Genomic DNA, 20,473 nt, shown 5'->3' on the forward strand with positions numbered 1-20,473 from the left:
ATATACATTTTTTATTTTAGGTTAACATTGCTTAAATTCACTTGTGATGTGATTATGGGAATCTGTTTTATAAGTTGATAAAGGCTGAATAAAATAAAAACAGTGGAAGAAATAGAGAAGAGTAGTAACGTACTATGCTATTCTGCAGTTCCTAACCCTGAGTACAGCTCTGTTAGCCAAGCGAATCAAATCAAAGCAAACATAGGTTGTCTCTAAATCAAATCAAGCTTGACCACTATAATTTAATATGTATGTTTGAGTCTCTTTCTATTTCAATCTCAGTCTTTGGACAGTTGCTGATGCACACAGTCTCAGGGTCAAAGATGAGCATTTTAAGGAGTCTACAGTCCAGTGAAGAAAATCCTTCGTCTTTTCTTTCGTATCATTCTTATCTTCATCCACCTTTACTTGTAAATGTTTCTTACATACAGTATCTTGTAGACTTATGCAGGATTTTAGATAATACGATTATTCAATAGTAAATATAAATATAATTAAAGCTGCAAGCAGCATTTAGCGGGGTTCAAGCATTTAAGGCCTTTAAGCACAAAAGCATCAAAAGTTATTAAGTTTTATTTAGCAAGCATGTAACCACTGACATAATAGATGGAAAAGACCATTTACAGCCAATACAGGCAATGTACCATAGGAAATATAAGGTTTTAAAGCTTTTTATAGCAGTTATAGTGCCATCTATGGACCGATCTCCATAAAATTGTTTACTGTGACCTCAAATTGAACCCATACACATGTGTACTGAGTTTGGTGAAGATATATCATTTACTTCTTGAGTTATAGCCATTTTAGTAAAATAGGCTCCTCCCACAATAATTGACCACATTCTAGTATTATTTACTATGATTCTAGCATGATTTACATAGTTTACCATGATTTTATCTTAGTTTACCTTGATTTACCATATTCTAGCATTATTTACCATGATATACTACATTCTAGTATGATTTACCATTGTTTACTGTGATTCTAGCATGGTTTACCATAGTTTATCATGATTTATCATAGTTTACCATGGTTTACCTTGATACACCACATTATAGTATTATTTACTATGATTTACCATGTTTCTAGCAATTATGTGAAGTGTCAGTGCAAATGAAGTGATAAACACTGACAAAATCTGATTGTGTTATAATAGTTATTGTTATATAAGTGATTTTTAGAGTCTAAATATGAATGTGAGCACATGTGAAAAGACTTCATTAATAAGTAGAATGGCCAGCAGAGGGCAGAAGAAGACCACTTATTGGCTCACTTTCACTTTAAACTTCATGGTTTTCACCTGTTTTCTGGACTAAAGCAAACCAGTTTTTCCATGTTAACTCAATAATGCATGCTTACACACACACACACACACAGACACAGACACAGACACACACACACACACACACACACACACACACACACACACACACACACACACACACACACACACACACACACACACACACACACACACACACACACACACACACACACACACACACACAGAGAGAGAGAGAGAAATAGACATACACAAATACAAATATGTTTTTAATGTTTTGGAATATGTTATTGAGAAAATATATTTATTGGTCTATTAGAATTCCTTTGTGATCTAATAATATAAAAAAGAAAAGAAAAAAAAGAAGAAAAAAAGATAGCTTTTTAAAGCATTTGTTTGTTTCCCAATACTGAAAACTAATGAAAAGATCATATGTAATACTGCTGCTCCCTCCAGTGGACAGTGGTATTACAGCTTCCATATTACAATTGAAGTGATTGAATGAATTAATGAATGGGAATTTGGTTTTTCACTTGTATCTCGGGAACCAGAAGGCGAAAAATTCTGAAACTCAGAGCATAGATAGTGCTTGAGGAGCCCTGTTGAATGAGACCATCAATTATTTACTATGATTTACCATGTTTCTAGCGTGATTTACCACATTACTAGCAATTATGTGAAGTGTCAGTGCAAATGAAGTGATAAACACTGACAAAATATGATTGTGTTATAATAGTTATTGTAATATAAGTGTTTTCCATGTTAACTCAATAATGCATGCTTACACACACACACACACACACACACACACACACACACACACACACACACACACACACACACACACACACACACACACACAAATACAAATATGTTTTCAATGTCTTTAGGATGTGTTATTGTGAAAAAATATTTTAATGGTCTAACCATTTCATATATTTCATTGTGATCTATATTATCAGTCCAATAATAATAATAAACAAGCAGCATTTATCGGGGTTCAAGCAGTTAAGGCCTTTAAGCACAAAAGCATCAAAAGTGATTAAGTTTTATTTAGCAAGCATGTAACCACTGACATAATAGATGGAAAACACCATTTAGAGCCAATACAGGCAATGTACCATAGGAAATATATGGTTTTAAAGCTTTTTAACAGTTATAACGCCACCTTTGGTCCGATCTCCATAAAATTTGGCATGCTTGTTAATGATGTTATGTCACATATGCTCACCAATTGATGATCGGTTCACGAGCAGCTTTAACTGAGCCTCGAGTCTACAGCGATCTGTCAGACACATTAAAGAGTCACAAAACGATATTTATTGTTTAAATGTCTCTAAAAAATTACTACATTTGAAAGGTGAGACTTTGTTTCATATCAAAAGTACTTGTCTGTCAGCGCGCAGTCTTTTCTCTGATCCGCAATGTATTTTTCACTGCGTGAGAACTTTTTGTGGTGTGAGAGTGGCGTCGCTTGTCAGACATAGCAACAGTAACTAAAGTGGGCGGGTCTTTGCGAACGGTCATTGACAGTATGGACGGGGATTCGCCAGTCCCAATTCAAAACAAATTTCATCACAATCCATCATTGTTCGTTTCAAACATGCGAGAGCATCAAAATGATCCATGGGTGAAATTGATTGGATTTAATTATTTTTTTTGTCAGTTCCTATCATAATTTTTACATTTTGGCGTTAGTGTTTAGCTATTTACCTATGTTTTCAAATTTCCTTTGTTTTTTTGTTGTTGTCGTCTCGATCGGACTAACGGCTTTGAAGATAACCACAATTTTTTAAAGCTCTAAATGACACTTACAAAAACCATAAGGCGAAACCTGGCATGTTTGGTATTGTTGGACTCGGCAAGGATTCTTAGGAGGTCACTCCTGTGAAAAAAACATGGGCTTGAAACTTCTAAGGCTCCTTCAAGGCATTGTGCCAATGACGTATAGTGAGTTTTTTGAGATACACCAATGTTCTCATAGACTATCATGGCACCCTGGACAAAGACACTAGCCGCGTTTCCACTGTCGGGCCAGGGCCGGGCCGTGCTAGTGCGTGCCAGGGCCAGTCGCGTTTCCACTGTCACTTCCGGGGCTTGATCGGGGCTTACTCGGGGCCAACGGCCAGGATTTCTGGCCCATTGAATACCTTGGGCCAGCTCGGGCTAGAGGCGTGGTCAAGGTAAAAGGCGGAGTTTATCGGTGTTAGGGAAAGTTATGGTCTGCGGCAAGATGCACATTTCACTTTTTTATATTGCGAAAAATAAACGCTGCTCGAAATGGAGAATCGCCTGTACTGGTCTGTCGAAGATACCAAAGCTCTTCTGAGCATTTGGGCAGAAGAAAGGGTACAACGTCAATTTGACGGCGTGTGCAGAAACGAGGACGTTATAAAATACATCGTTGCTGAACTTGCTAAGCTAAGCATTCAGCGAACAACGCATCAAGTAAAAAAAAAAAAAAAAAAGTTGCGGGCGCTGTACAAGGCGATTAATGGACAAAGCGGTGCCCAGAGAAGGAACTTTCCATGGTTCGACTTGATGGACGGTGTGCTGGGTCACCGTCCCTCTGTTAGTGGAGGGACAAGTCGGGACACTATGGCAGCCACGGACGGTGAGTTAATACATGCTATCTTCATAAATTCTAAGCTTTCTAACTTCCTAAGAAAACAAATAAAATATTGCATAAGTGGCTCATATGCGTGTTTATGTTTTGTGTGCTAGAATCGTCATCCCAGAGTGCTTTATTTGACTCAGAAGTGGAGCAGGGACCGTCTACTACACTTGTATGACGTTTGATCCAGGAAGGCGTGTTAAGGGCGGGGTTTAGGACAGCGCTGCAGGGCTAATGGCCCGGCAGTGGAAACGCAAGCCCGGTGCTTGAGGCCCGAGGCCACTGGCCCGGCTCGGCTCGCTGTTAGCCCTAGCCCGGACCTGGCCCGACAGTGGAAATGCGGCTACTGCGTGCCAATTTTCAGTAGACTAACGGTTGGGTGCGCTTATAGCTATTTTCATGATTTTTTTCACTGTTATAGCGCCACCAAGTGGCCAATTGTCACGATTTTTTTCATGTCAACTCAGATTGAGCTTATGAACATGTGTCCCAAGTTTAGCGAAAATATCTCTTTCCGCTCACAAGTTATAACCATTTTATAGCGCCACCAAGTGGCCAATTGTCGTGATTTTTTTCACGTGACCTCAGAATGAGCTCATGAACATGTGTCCCAAGTGTTGCGAAAATATCTCTTTCCGTTCACAAGTTATAACCGTTTTATAGTGCCACTAAGTGGCCAATTGTTGCGATTTTTTTCAAGTGATCTCAGACTGAGCTCAGGAAGATGTATCCCAAATTTAGCAAAAAAATCTCTTTCCGTTCACAATTTATAACCGTTTTAGTAAAAGTGGCCCTGCTGCCATCAAATATTTTGGTTCCCCTTATCGACCGTTAATTGAAATTTTGAATTGTTTGGATGATTATTGATTGTCAGACTCCAGAGAATATTCTTGCAGTGGTTTGGTTCCGATCGGGCCAAAAACCTGGGAGAAGTTTGCAAAAATAGGTTTTTCAAAAAAATGCAATTTACTCAAAATTGGCGCCTGAAGGGCGAGCAAATCGGAGATAGCCATTTTGTCCGCCTTGAGCCAAGGATTCCAACGATATAAGACACTTGATCCTGGGACAAACGGTCTAAGAGTTATGAGCGATTTAGTACTTTTGGTTGCTGTAGCGCCACCTATGGGCCAATTGGGGTCATACTCTGATAGGTTGTCCCCAAATTGAGGCCTACCATCTGGCCAGGTTTCACGTCTCTAGGCCTTACGGTTTGTCCTGCACGATGCGTTTTACGAATCCTTACAATTACAATAGGGTTTCAGCATTTCATGCTTGAACCCCTAATAAGAATGGAAGCTTTTTGCCATTTATAGCGCCACCTATGGTCCGATCTGCATGAAACTCGGCACGCTTCTTCACCATGTTATGACACATATGCTCATCAATTTTTGTGAAGTTCCGAGTTTTCATTTGGGATTTATAGGCTTTTTAGTGTATTTTGACACGCCCCTTTTCTAAATGACCCTGTAACAGCCACCCAAATGCAAAAGTTCAACTTTTTTTTGATAATTATTGATCTAGAGAGTCCAGAGAATTGTCCTAGACTTTGGTTCCGATCGGGCCAAAAACCAGGGACTAGTTCGCAAAAGTAGGTTTTGGACAAAATTCGACATAGCAGAAAATTTTCCCTGCCTACATCCAAATCGGAGATAGCCATTTTGTCCGCCTTGAGCCAAGGATTCCAACGATATAAGACACTTGATCCTGGGACAAACGGTCTAAGAGTTATGAGCGATTTAGTACTTTTGGTTGCTGTAGCGCCACCTATGGGCCAATTGGGGTCATACTCTGATAGGTTGTCCCCAAATTGAGGCCTACCATCTGGCCAGGTTTCACGTCTCTAGGCCTTACGGTTTGTCCTGCACGATGCGTTTTACGAATCCTTACAATTACAATAGGGTTTCAGCATTTCATGCTTGAACCCCTAATAAGAATGGAAGCTTTTTGCCATTTATAGCGCCACCTATGGTCCGATCTGCATGAAACTCGGCACGCTTCTTCACCATGTTATGACACATATGCTCATCAATTTTTGTGAAGTTCCGAGTTTTCATTTGGGATTTATAGGCTTTTTAGTGTATTTTGACACGCCCCTTTTCTAAATGACCCTGTAACAGCCACCCAAATGCAAAAGTTCAACTTTTTTTTGATAATTATTGATCTAGAGAGTCCAGAGAATTGTCCTAGACTGGTTTGGTTCCGATCGGGCCAAAAACCAGGGACTAGTTCGCAAAAGTAGGTTTTGGACAAAATTCGACATAGCAGAAAATTTTCCCTGCCTACATCCAAATCGGAGATAGCCATTTTGTCCGCCTTGAGCCAAGGATTCCAACGATATAAGACACTTGATCCTGGGACAAACGGTCTAAGAGTTATGAGCGATTTAGTACTTTTGGTTGCTGTAGCGCCACCTATGGGCCAATTGGGGTCATACTCTGATAGGTTGTCCCCAAATTGAGGCCTACCATCTGGCCAGGTTTCACGTCTCTAGGCCTTACGGTTTGTCCTGCACGATGCGTTTTACGAATCCTTACAATTACAATAGGGTTTCAGCATTTCATGCTTGAACCCCTAACTAGTCCAAATTGCTATTACTTGAACTATGGATTGTATAGACAAGATACTATAAAATATACTGTAAAATGTACTACAATACTATCCCTTTGACATTGTTAATGTTACAACCAATTGTTTTGTATTCTCTCGTTTATTTCTCTCTTTTGTTTTAGAAGTGTTTGTGTCCAGTAGGGCTGAACGATATTCTGTTTTAACATTGGTTCGCTGTGCCGCTGCTCACCGCTCACAGCCAACATTAACTGGCAATCCTATAGATAAAAATGGGCGACGAAGAGGACCCGCCGCAAAAAAAAATGATGATTTTGTACCAAAAAGAAAGTCAAAATCAGCTATTTTGGACTATTTTGGCTACGAAAAGGAGGATGTTGACCAAAAAGAGGTACTTTGCCTGGAGTGTTATACAGTTGTGGCCACAAAACAAGGAAACACCACCAATTTGTCTGATCACTTAAAATGGCACCACAAAGCTTTTTTATTTAAAAATGTGTTCTGCTTTTGAGTTTACAGAAATATGTTCTAATTTTGGAATAAAATATTAAGTGACCTTTTTTGTCACTTGTAATAAAGCTTGCTTATTAGTGAAAACTAAACATGTTAAATTTATTATTGGAATTATTAATATCATGGAATGGTAATTATTGACTTTAGCCTGGATTGATGGCTCGCAATATCGCAATATATATCGTTGGGAAAAAAATTTGCAATGTAATTTTTTTCCAATATCATGCAGCCCTAGTGTCCAGGTACGGTGCTGATTGGCTCCTGCAGGCTAATGACTGGCTCATCTTGATTGGTGCATTCGATTCCAGGCACACCTTAAAAGTCCTGATGTCACTTCCTTTGGGGGGGAACATTGTGTTGTTGTGAGGACAGAATTGTTGGTTTTGGTGGCTGTGTATGTGTGATTAGATGAATTTTGACTGTTAAGAGTGATCATTGTTTGTTCTCTGAAAAGAATTACAGATTGTAAGTAGGAAACTGTTTGGTATTTCGACCCTATTGACTGTTACTGACAATTATTTGGATTTCCCTTTTAACACTGTTTGCTTGAGCTTGTAAATAGTTTGTCTATCATCTTGAGGGTTTGGGAAAGTAAGGAGTTTGACGCCATTATTGTTTATTGTAAATCTTTTGATCTCTGTTTTGGCTAGGGAGTTAGGTTAATATATTGTGCTTTTATTTTATTTTGGCCAGGTCAACTCCCGAAGAAAAGTTCCCTATTTATATATTTTTGGGGGTTTCATTAAACTCTCAAAAGATTCCTCGCTTCCACTCTCTCATTTCATATTGCGTCCTTTACCCCCTAGACAGGGCGTAACACTTAAACACTCAAACACAATTCGCTATGGGATATTTATCAGAATGTTTGAACAAATGTTACTGCTCTCAGGAGGCAGGTTATTGCATAAACTGTAAATAAAGACTTATTTTACAGAGGCATTGAGGCCTCTCGAGTGTATATTCAATACAGGAAATGTCAATACTTATCACAGAACAATCCCTCTAGTTAGAAACAATAAAACGTAGTTTGTACCATTTACATTTGTACAAGGCCATCGTTAAAATTCACAAGAGTATTTTTATGGGTGGACCCCCTCTCCTGTTCTCTTCTGGACTTGTTTGTCATATACAAGTGCAATCACACACAGTACTATCAATAAATCATTCCAACATTCCAAAGTCTCTGAATCATTTGAACCCATTGCATAGCAGAGAGACAAAAAACCAAAAAGGAAAATAGCAGCGCAGAGAAATAAGTGTTACACTTTGGAGTTATTTTTGACCACAAAACACTGATTAGAACACTGAACATACAATCCCAGTTATAAATCATTTGAAAACATCGAACCAAGTTCATTCAGTCTCGAACATGTAACAAGTGCTTTGAGACTTGTCTTAAAACAACTGTGTCCAATAACACATAATGACTCCTTTTTCAACAAGTCTCTATAAAAACCATAGACAGACCACAGTGATGGCTTCAGCCCTACTATTATGAAACAGACCCGTCGTTCATCTTCTGAGCAAACCCAGCTGAAACTTTCACTGAGCTTAACCTCTTTTGCAGAGTGCGTGTAATGACACTCCTCTTAAATCAAGCTCGTTCTTTCCACTCATTCCATTTCACTCTCTCTCTCTCTCTAATCTGTGTGTCAACGATCAGAGTTGTCCTCTATGTAGGAAGTGCTGATAAGATTAGTTATCATAATTGTGTGTGTTGAGTTAACTTTCACAAGTGCTTGTTTCGCCCTTTTGTTGACCCAGAAAAAGACACTATGTCAGCTAAACGGCAAGAAAGACCATATTTGGGGCTTTTAGGCAATGTCTGTTTTATGTTACCATACTCCAAAAGTTGACAAAATTAACTTTCAGCAGATATCAGGGCTCTAGACCATAGTGGGAATATAGGCGGTGGGTGAACCAACTCCAAGGTAAGGCTAGATGCGCATCTTCTTTAACTCTTTCCCCGCCAGCGTTTTTGATCATTTTCACAAAAATTCATGGCCCCAGAATATTTTGTTGTATGAATATGCAATATATCAAATGCATTTTTTCTTATCAACACTTGAATGTGGGTAAGTTTAATAAAAAAGCAACATTTTGAGCAAAAAGCTGAGAAAATAGCGTTTTTGTCAAAGACTACGCCTGGATTGGATTCAGAATGACGATCAAAACACAGATGGAGTAAATCGAGTCCATAAACACCCATAATGCTTGCACAGACCTATAGCTCGTTCTGGATTGACATTTCAATTGACAACGCGTTGGCATTGACATATGAGATCGCTGGTTTCTGCATCTTCTTCGCACGTGTTTTGATCAGGAGACTCAGTACTCTTTCAGAAGATGCGTGATAGCGCCCCGCTACCACGTACTGTAACAGAGAAAACACGGAGAGCCAGAAACTTCCTTCAATGGCATTTTCTCACAAATTACGGAAATGTCTGTCAGGGAAAGAGTTAAAAACATTTAAATAGAATACTGCCCAACGCTGCAAATCACGTTGTAAATAGAAACCTTTGACGCTCTCAAGAGCACAAACAAAGAATCTCTTTCAACAATATGCTATTAATATGGAGAAAACTGATCCTAGACCAGCAGTTGTGGGCAGCTCTTCCCTCTAAAAACAATCAGAAGCAGCAGCAGGCAGTGGTTTGAGTGAGGAAAGTCCACGCTAGTCTCAAGTCCGTGGCCAGGGGTTTGGCTCACCAGGTTTCTCACCCTTCACCAGCATATGATCATTAAAATCTTAGACACATTACTAGAGAATAGTTTACAATTCCTAAGTCCTGAGTTCCACAAGTCAATAACAATTCCTTTGTAGTACAGCCAGATAAAGTTAACCCTCTGAGGTCGGAAAACGCGCCCCCGCGTTTTGCTGGATTTTCTTCACATTGTAGTACAATAAACTTAAATTACTCCGTCATTTATGGTTATACAGAAAAAAGAAATATAAAAAAAGAATCTGTGATATTTCTACTTTTGTATGTGTCCACTTACAATCAAATCAAAACATTGTGCTTTTGTAAAATAAAGAAAATAAACAGGGTGTGCGTTCTGCCTCTCCGTCGCGGTGAACTTTTTTTTTCTTGAGCACGTCTATAAACTGAAACAAAACTCAGCGAATACTTCTCACACATTTATGAGCCATACACCTTTATACACATTTAAGTGTGTACTTTAAAATGATCGGATTCAAACTGAAAACAAATATTCTCTGTTTAAGTAATTTGTATAAAACCAACAGGATGTCCAGTATCTCAAACGCTTGCTAATTACTTTTAATTCGGCCACGCCCACTCGCGCAAAAGAGATTCACATGCAAATCTCCACATGGGACGCGAACGCCCTCGTTACCTCAAACACAAAACACCAAAACACTTCACAAGTCTCTGCTTTTCGTCGAGTTTGGAAGACACGTCTGAGCTTACATTGGATTTACCTAAGAAGAAGAAGAACGCGATTTGAAGACAAGAAAGATGTAAGGTAAGAAATTCTTACTTATTAGTTTATGGTATTGTTGCATAAACTTCACATTGCAGTTGAACTGTTGCTAGATATATGGTGAATATTATACTATTTAGACCCGTGTTTCCTGTTAAATACTGTTTGTGGATATCTGCTCAAACATAGATATGTATAACCATAATGTTTAATATTTTGGAGCGCGCTGTGGGTTTTAATGTATCATATTTTGGAGCGCGATCGCGTTTGAAAGGAAAAATGCACCAAACATTAGGCTTTATGTTTTTACTATTATCTCATTTCATATCATCATAACGAATGGAAACATTTGAAGTAACATAAGATAATCAATATATTTTTCTCTAGCATTGTTACTGAAATCTTTTGGAAGATTTATAGGCTGCTTTGTAAAATAAAATTATTTTATGCAGTACTGCACATAGCTTATGCCTACAAGGCACAACAAATATGGTGTTCTTTATATCATATATTGTTGGAAACATTTGTGTGTGTGTGTGTGTGTGTGTATTCTGTGAATTTTAAAAAGCAATTTTAACCAGAAAAATCTAAAATGTATTCCCAAAATCGTGCAGGCCTAGTTTCTCTTGATACCAGTATGTTCACTTTTTTCTTTTCTTTCAGGGACCAGATGCAACTGAGTCCTGCTGACTTCAACATTCACATGAGTCTCTGTACATGAACATGGTAAAGTGAAAATCAAACACCTTGGAAATGGTATGTACAATGTTTTTAGGAATGGCACAAAGGTCTCTGTCTTTGGATCATTGTTTTCAATGTGCTCTTTTGTCATTTGTATTTTTGGATTATGTTGTGTTGTAAATAAATCCAAACAATCTAAAAGCCATTCTTTTTTAAATCTCCTCATTCTTTGTGCAAGGTTGCTCTGAATGACAGGGCCTGATCGCTCCTAATAGGGCAGTTAGGGGCGTGTCTTTGTCTTTCTCAGGTGTTAAAGCCTTACATATTAATGAGATGATCACGCCTCTTCGAATATGGCTTTGTCACACAAAACACGTCTTAGAAATTTTAAATCAATATATTGTCTTATCTGAATGAGCAGTCAGGGTGATTTTCACATAGTTTTGGAGCAAATATTCTAGGCTACGTCATACAATTTTCAAAAGTCTTGTGAAGAAATAATCAGTATGGGTTTCATGGCCTTATTTCAGTGACATTTTTTTTTGTATTTTCACAAACCACGCATAAATGTCATTATCTCAAAACTACAAACTTTTACATACATGCTGCTGATATATTATTGTAGCAGAGTTTGTGCTGAATACAGTGTAATTAGACTTTAGCCATGAAAATGTCACTAGTAACAGAAAAAAACACAAATGTCAGAGCATGTCAGAACACCTCCAGGCCCAGAAAACAGCTCAGACCTCAGAGGGTTAATGAAAAGTCCATTTACAATATTTAAAGTTGTTCCAACCAATTTGTGTATGCAGTGGTGTGCGCAACTCCAATACTTTTTGCATGAACTAACAACTAGTCGCAAGCCCAAATTCTATTAAATCGCACCTGTAACCAGTGACAGTGATTAAAGTAAACATCAAAGACGTCCATGAAACTAGAAATGATCATCACATCATCACTGATTAACCAACAGCAGTTTAAATGGAGAGTGAAGCACTGATCATAACTCTGTCTCTGTATGTTATGAAAATACACTGCACACACGAGACACGCTTGTGAGCAGCTCAGTTCTTTTATATGACATGACGGACAACTAGTTGTCCAGTCCGGTTCACACAGTGGGGATCTGCAGAGAATTCAGAGGAGCATCGAAAATTTCAAAGCGTAATGAAACATGTTACCTATTTTTTGTTGATTTTTTTCTATTTTTGAGTTATATATATATATAAAATGTTATAAAAAAAAAAAAAAACGTTTTTAATAAAATAATAATAGAAAAATCGTAGGCCCTTTCAAAAAAATGCATTAACAAAAAAAGTAAAAATAAAAATAAATAAAAAGGCTCTTTGGTGAAAAATGTTCCCGACCCCTGCTCTAGACTAACATTTGGGAGCAGTAGCACGGCGTTCTACAGTTCTACAGATGAAGGCACCAGCACCTGATTTGGTAGCACTAAAAATAATAAGTGTCATAATATTACACTAATTATAATAGTAATAATATACATTTTTTGTATTACTTATTTTGTTTCTTGGAAATGCACATTTGACAGTAATTTGAATTGACAGCAAAAGTAGTTTGAGCTGGTTTTGTTAATGAAAATAAATGTACATTTTGTTAACAAGTTTACAAGTAATCTCATTTTACATGGTAAATTCTAAATATTCTGATTGAGTTAGAACTTAGTTAATAAGATTTGGTTACTCTTATTAAAATTGGTCTTCCATAGTTCCATACATTTGTAGATAAAACCATGCATAGCACCTCAGTCAAGCAAAAAGCATGGTTTCCATGCCTAGCCCAAACACATTTAGTATAAATAAAAATGCAAAAAAGGATATATCTAACAAATACTGTAATTATATTCAATATCTTTAATACATTTAAAGCTACAATATGCCATTTTTTTCACCGCTAGGGGTCACTAACCTCTTCCAATAACAAAGGCGTAGGTTGATGACGCAAGTGAATAAGAATAAAACAATTCTTGGAAACATTTAGGATAATGTAAGTACACAATTGAAAGAAATATATAACACGTATTTGTGCAAATTGTGCAAGTGGTTTTTAGATATTTTGATACAAAATTCTTAATTTTGTACCTTTAATACATGTGTCCATTAATAATAGGCCTATAATAAAATGCTATATGAATATCCCTGGCATAATGCCATGTTTACAGTTAACGTTACTACAGAAAATCCATGGTAAATGTTGGTGATTTGTGGACTGAAAAGCCTTCTAACTGGATAATTTTGTTGTTAAAAATGTCATTGCTGGCTCTTCTGGCTTTGAACTATAGTGACATTTATGGTTTATATCGGAGAACTCTGTGGTTAACTTGAAAGCTGTTTAGCGGTGGCGTTATCGAGATGGCCAGCGAGTAGCTTGTGCTGCTCTTTCTTTTAGCCGAGCTGATAAATGGGCCATGTGACGCGGTTTAAATGAGTTGCACTGTTTTGTCCCACAGTTGGCGTATTTAACATTTATCGTCTCTCATACACAACAGAAATGGCACCACTAACCAGTTTAACAGATTGGTGGTGGCAACAGTGTGACCTCTAACAAATTTCAGCCGCACCGACAGAAAAACATTTAGTGGCAGTCTAGAGCCCTGAGAGCCCCCACACATAACCACAAAATAATTAATATTTTTCTTTCAGAGAAACTGACCAATACTGATACTGCAAGACCCAAGTGCATATAGAAATTTCTAGCATAAATAGCATGGTTTTGCCAGGCTATCATATGATTTAAACTGATAGCAACTGGCTATTAATACAAAATTCTATATACACCACTCGAACTTCCTGTTTCATTAGGAAATACATCAACACAGGAAATACAAATGCATTCGTCAAAACATTTCATGGGGTTGTTAAATGTGAATGTGAATGTGTGTGTGTGTGTGTTTTTGACCTTCCAGTCACTGTCAAGTCTTGAAATGTTTTCCTCTAGTGTGGGAAGGCCAAAATAACAGGACAAACGCAGCCAGGGATGTTTTGTACAGTACATTTCGAACTGGAAGAAAACAAGAGAGAGAAAAGGAGTTTGATAATGCAAAAAAACAACTTACCCTTGGTGTGGGAGGCCCGTGGTCATCAACAAAAGTGGATTCTCCTGTGAAGAAAATAGAGTGTCAGAGTGAGCTGCTTACATGCAACATCTGTTATTTAGTAAATCATAAGTTTAGAGAACAATGCAGACAAAAAATACACTTTTTTAGCGCATTCAGTGAAAAACTATATTTTGGAATAGAGCAGACTCAGCATCTGAGATGAAATCTGCATGGGAGCCAGATGAAATCCACTGTGCGGAAACGGAAGAAGTGTGTTTTCGTGGGTGTTTGAGAGAGAAACAACGCCTTCTGTGATACAGTAGTGGCTAAAAAGGAGACGCTCTTTCATCTCAAACAAGGGTCTACTCTTTAACCTCCACTCCAGATGGCATGATGGTGATGTTCTTCTTGTTAAAGGGATCGTTCATTCAAAACATAATTCATCATTTACACACCCTCATGTCTTTTAAAATCTGCACGACTTACTTTCTTCTGTGGAACAAAAATTAAACATTTAGAACGTGCAAGCTGCTCTTTTCAATGAATCATAAATTACATTTCGGTCAGTTCCTTAAACAAACTATGGCCTTCAAAGACCATATAAGTCATATGGACCACTGTTATTCTGCTTTTATGGTGTGTTTTTTTGTTTTGTTTTTTAGCTGGTCCCCATTCACTTTCATTGTGTTGAATAGAACAGCTCAGATATTTAGCTAACCATTTCATTTTGTGCTGCATGCAAGAAAAACAGACACTCAGGCTTGGACTGACATGAGGGTGAGTATTTTCATTTACACATTAAGGTGCGCTGCTCCTTTAATGCTATCTGTTGCGCTCTGCCTGTGTCCGTCTGCTGAATAAATAACCTATCGAGCAACACAGAGTTGCTATACTTCTCAGCCTATCTTCAACTTTCTCAGTATGAAGCTGAGCAAAAGAATGAGATATTCATAGACAGAGATTGATGCGTTCTCATCCTCTGAGCAAAAAGTCATAAATCTTGAATAGTTTTTCAGCACAGATAAATCACAAACAGAAGGAACAACAAAGAGAATGTCCTGTTCTAGACTGATGGTGGCAGTAATGTAACATCTTTACAGTACATGTAAATAAAAGTAAATATACTCTCGAGACATGATTCTTGTGTTTACCGAATTATATACACTACTCTACTATTCAAAGGTTTGGGGTCAGTTTAACATCCCTACCTTTTATATGTCAAAAGGAAATTTGATTTCTCAATTCATGACCCCTTTAACAAATCGGATAGATATCCGGTCAGTAAAAATGCATGAAGTGACCAGGTGTAAACAAGCCCTGTGATGAAGTTCAGAAGAACATAATTTATTTGAAATAAAAATCTTTAAGTCATAAAGTCATTTTTTAGATCAATTTAATGTGTCCTTGCTGAATAAAAGTAATAATTACTGTCAAAAATAATCTCAGTTTCTGTGTAATCCATCAGAAGAATCCATCAGACCTCATGTTCCTCGTTTAGTGGCTGTTGTCAGCACTGAGATCGTGTTAACAGGACCGTATGTCTTTAACCACGCATACTATGTGTACACTACACTTATGAACTCGTACGCTGCTGACACACAAGACATGAGTAAGTTGATTCAGTCTAATTATACACAGTCTATTCATTACAAATGAGGAACATCACATGCAATTTGTCAATTTAAAGCTGCACTCCGTAGTTTTTCCTCTTTGTCGCCATCTCTGTTCGAAATCTGCAATTGCAGTTATTCGTGGAATGATCAACTTTACGTGCGTTGTGCCTCGGGATGGCACTGCGCGGATGAATCTAATGTTTTGAGGAGAATGTGCGGCTGTCAGTCACTGCGCCTGTGTGAATACTGTCATTCGCAATCACAGATTCTACTTTTTGGATTTTTCACCGGAAACTGTCGTCTGAACAAGTAACATCCACTTTTGTTCTGGCCAACTAAGGGAAAAAAGCATTTAAATCTAACGATCACTTATCATATCACGTCAAACCGTGCAAATTATACTAATGTTAACAACATCAGCATTGCGTGACTACATTTAATGCCCTTCCGATATTTATCCTTGCAGTCTCTTTTTCTGTAGCCACTCCGGAGTCTTTTGCATTTTACAACGGATGAATCTCCAGTTGTCACTGGCGATTGTCGTTTGAACCTTTCTGGATCCGCCATCAAATTGATAAGTTTAATTATATCAAGTGCTGTGAGAAAAGGCTATAAATCTCCACCTCCAACATCCTCACACGCAACATAGCCTTACTAGCCGGGACACCTTCTTTATGTGTACAGATGTGACGTAATGACGCAAAGACATGCTCGAATTTCCTGCGGAAATCCACCAGTACCACTGGAATTAAAAACATTATTACAAGCTTAACGTTTTGAATTGAGCTATGGCAAGCAGAGAGTTTTGAACACTGGCTGGTTATGTACTGTCATGAGCTGGGTTTGTTCTCTCTCTCTCGCTCTGGCTCTGCCTGTCTATTTTTCCACCTGTTCATCGTTGCAATTAGCGTTCGCGCTGCTTCTCTGTGACATCTGTTCTCACTTTAGTCTCATTACTTTCTCTCTACTTCTAGCATTTGTTCTCCTCGTTCTTTGTCGGATTATTACGTGTGTACGTGAGTCATGCCTGTGTTATATGTTATCTCCATGAAGATTTACCTTGTATTATCTTGTCTAGTCTAGAGTTGTGCTCGTCTTGTGTGCTTTCTCTGCCCTGTCACCCTGCTGCTTGTGGCCTTCTACCAGTCTTCTCTCTGCGGCTTTGTAGCCACTTACAAGGACTGTGTTACTGCCCTACGTGAATGACCAGCTCTGCAAACTATCACCAAGACAGGAGTCTTCCGTTTCAGCTGACCTACTGTAAAGTACACAGACTTTGAGTTTATTCCAGTTCTGTGTGGTTGCACGACAGAATGCTTATGTTAATTCTTCATTAAAGACTATTGCAAGAACTTGCCTTTGCACGTGGATCCTCTGTTTCTTCTGACATGTACTTGCTCAAAAATGTATTTTGGATAATTTTTAACCCCAAAAAGTTACGGACTGCAGCTTTAAGTGAAATGCAGATTTTTTCAATTATTTTTTTAATAATATTTAAATGAAGTTAAAAAGTAAATAAAGTTATTATTAAAAATAATAAAGTTATTTTTACTATATATTTATAATATAGTTATTATAGTAAGTGTCTTTCAAATGGTTTGAGATAAATCCCAAAGAAAAAAAAAAAAAAAATGTGGTGATCTTATAAATCTTGTACCGTTCTCTGGATTAATTGAACGATTGGTTGATGGCAATATAGTAAAATATCCTGTTTTAGAATAAAAGTATCATGTAAATGACAAGTGACAAACTCTTGATATAATTCGTGTTACATTTTCAGCATTGCAATGTCTTTAAAACTGAATAAAAGTAGTCATGCTATACTGCTGTAAAAACTGGCCATTTAAGCCTCAGAATGACCTTGTCCTAAAATGTACTTGTCACTACTATAAGGATTAAGTAGTTTGTGGGGGGGCTTGCTCAATTATCCACCGAAAGCCCAACTGCCCCGTTTACCCCCCATGCCGGCACCCTCGGACCAGGCTTTGGTCTGCATTGCACTTCATCTGATAATGGACCTTCATAACCCCTCAAAGCCAATTAGCACCTGCACTAACTACCCATCCCGGCTGCAGTCGTCTGGGGTCAGATTCTCAGACTCCAGGCAAGTCATTCAGGTCGCCAGGCTTGGAAATAATTGGAGACCAACGCAGCAGAAATGCAAAACGTAAACAGAGGACTTCTGCAATGATTAGCATGGGCCAGTTGCATGAAACAGAGAGTGGGCGAAGGCTGGAAAGAAATCAAGCAGCGGTGCATTTCTGTCAACTATATTTATAGGCTGTGTTGAAGCTGGTTCAAAGCTTGCTTTGGTTATGAGAGGATCATTAATAACCTATAATTAAGACACAAAAAGTCATAATGACTTTGATGGAAAAAGCCACTAACTTGGCATACTCAGACAATAAATTCCCCAGAAGGAACATTTAAAAACAAAATCAATCGTTCACATAAAGTATCCTTTTTTGGCTTTGACAAAGCAAAACATTCTCTAAAATGGAATTTTACAAAAGCTGGCTTGGCTCAGGAATGCTGTTGTTGTGTCGGAGTTCCATAAACGTATGCTTTCGGCATGTAATGTTTAATTAGAGTTATGAAATTGGTGACTCTTTAAAGTATGGTTTAGAGATGAGGAGAGCCAGAAATACTCCAGAGGCAGAACAAGAAGCCACACAGAGTCGAAGTCTCGGTCGTGAGGTACACAAAACACAAAAGCCGCGGGCTATTTTCATCTAGTCTACATTTTCAAATCATATCCCGTAATAATCTGCGACCGCAGGTAGAACATTCTCGAGACGTTTGAGTACTAAAGGAGATTCTAAACATGAAGATTAAAGCACAAAACATCTGGCTCTTGCTCAACATTCTTGTGAACTCAAAGTCTGGTTTGATCTGATTTTAGGGAACAAGCAAGCCAACCATACAAACAGTGTCAACATGAACCTGTTGTCAACAGACGGCCCTCAATGAAATAAATGTATCTTCCATTATACAGTAGTCAACATTTGAAGTGGATCAAAACCTTTCATCAAAGTTATACAAACATTTTGAACAATACCCGTTCTTGTCTTAGGAGAACTATGATTAACTTTTTTGATCCACTTCAAATGTTGACTGCTATATATATATATATATATATATATATATATATATATATATATATATATATATATATATATATATATATATATATATATATATATATATATATATATATATTAGAGGTGGGCATAGATTAATTTTTTTAATCTAGATTAATCTAGATTAATCTAGATTAAAATGGCTCATTTGAATTCTGCCGAAGGCATTCAGAATATGTGTGCTACCCAAATAATGACTATAAAAGTAAGTCTTTGAGAACGGGTTTCTCAAGCCAGGTGGCGCATTAGACCAGGGGCTCATCTCCTGTTTCCAAAATGCATCACAAACTGCTTGAGAAAGCTGTTCTACTCATAGACTGTAAAAGGTTACTACTGTACTGTTACCGTCCGTAGGCAACATTAGGTAGGCCTATGTTATTATCAACTACTATAGGCTATCAATTAGGGATGGGCGATATGGCCTAAAATCTATATTGTGATATACATTGCAGCCTCTAGCGATAACGATATACAGTATATTATAATAAAACCATTTCAGAACAGATTACACAGACCCATGCTAAACAACTGCTAAATGTATTTTTTTTTAAAGGGTGTATGTAGTTTTGAGAACATATATTGTGCAAAACTGTAAGTATACAACATAATTTTGCAGATAAATAAAATTTAAGTACACTAGCTGCAGAGACTTAAGTAGGTCTAATGTTTATTATGGCTTGGAGCTTATGAAACCCCAAATTTAAAATTAGAGTATTGTCTAACTGATGTCTTTTCAGTTAAAAAGAAACACAACAACGATTCTTAAAATCGAGATTATGTGCTACACCACTAAGATATATTGGAATGGGAATAATACGCGCGCGCTGGTATTCAGTGATATCATGTTTCGTTTTGAATTTGAGGTGGTAGAACGTGTGTTAACTTACCGAACTGTTACCCCACACACTCTGTATATAGTTTGCTGCTGCTCGTCTGACGGCTTAAACCCGAACCAAGTCCAAATAATGGATGTTGCACCGATCTTTTTCACCAGCTTTCACTTTCAGCCGTGTTTACTTAAGATGACGACTAATATGCGTTGCAGCCGGGTTTACCTCGCGGCCGCGGGTAGATTGCGTCATCATAGCTTGTGTAGTATAGAGCCATCTCCCAACCCAACTTGGAGAATAGATTAACGCCGATATTTTTTTTATCGCGCGATAAGAGTCTCACGTTAACGCCGATAACGGCCCACCACTAATATATATATATTCTCCCTTCACGTATATGTGCATGCAGTCTTTTAAAAAATGACTGTTCTTATTATATAATCTGCCCAGATGATCATATTAAAAACATTGGGGAAAAATATAAGAAAAAAAACAACAACAATTGAAGGGGAAAAAAGGGGGAAATAATGAAAATAATTTAATAATTCACAAGGTAACAATACCTTGTATTAAGAGTTCTACACAAATTGTCTCACAATAAACTTTCCATATTGAACACCACATCAAAATTATGTCTTCAAGCCATTGCCTTTAATTGTGCCGTGGATTCTAAAAACTCGCAGTCACTCCTACAAGCCACTTTGGCGGGTTGAATTTTATATATAATATATAC

At 37.7% G+C, this 20,473-nt stretch overlaps 1 protein-coding gene across 2 annotated transcripts in view; it reads right to left on the reverse strand.

Annotated features, from left to right (window-relative positions):
- usta (uronyl 2-sulfotransferase a) overlaps nt 1–20,473 on the reverse strand; it is a 77,154-nt gene that overhangs the window by 24,484 nt on the left and 32,197 nt on the right. For both annotated transcript variants that reach the window (XM_082147983.1, XM_082147984.1), the window contains exon 2: nt 14,176–14,219. In XM_082147983.1, the coding sequence (XP_082004109.1) occupies nt 14,176–14,219 (44 nt within the window). The remainder of the gene's footprint in view (nt 1–14,175; nt 14,220–20,473) is intronic.

The sequence above is a fragment of the Leuciscus leuciscus genome (genome assembly GCF_965113295.1).
Source record: "Leuciscus leuciscus genome assembly, chromosome: 19".
Lineage (NCBI taxonomy): Eukaryota > Metazoa > Chordata > Actinopteri > Cypriniformes > Leuciscidae > Leuciscus > Leuciscus leuciscus.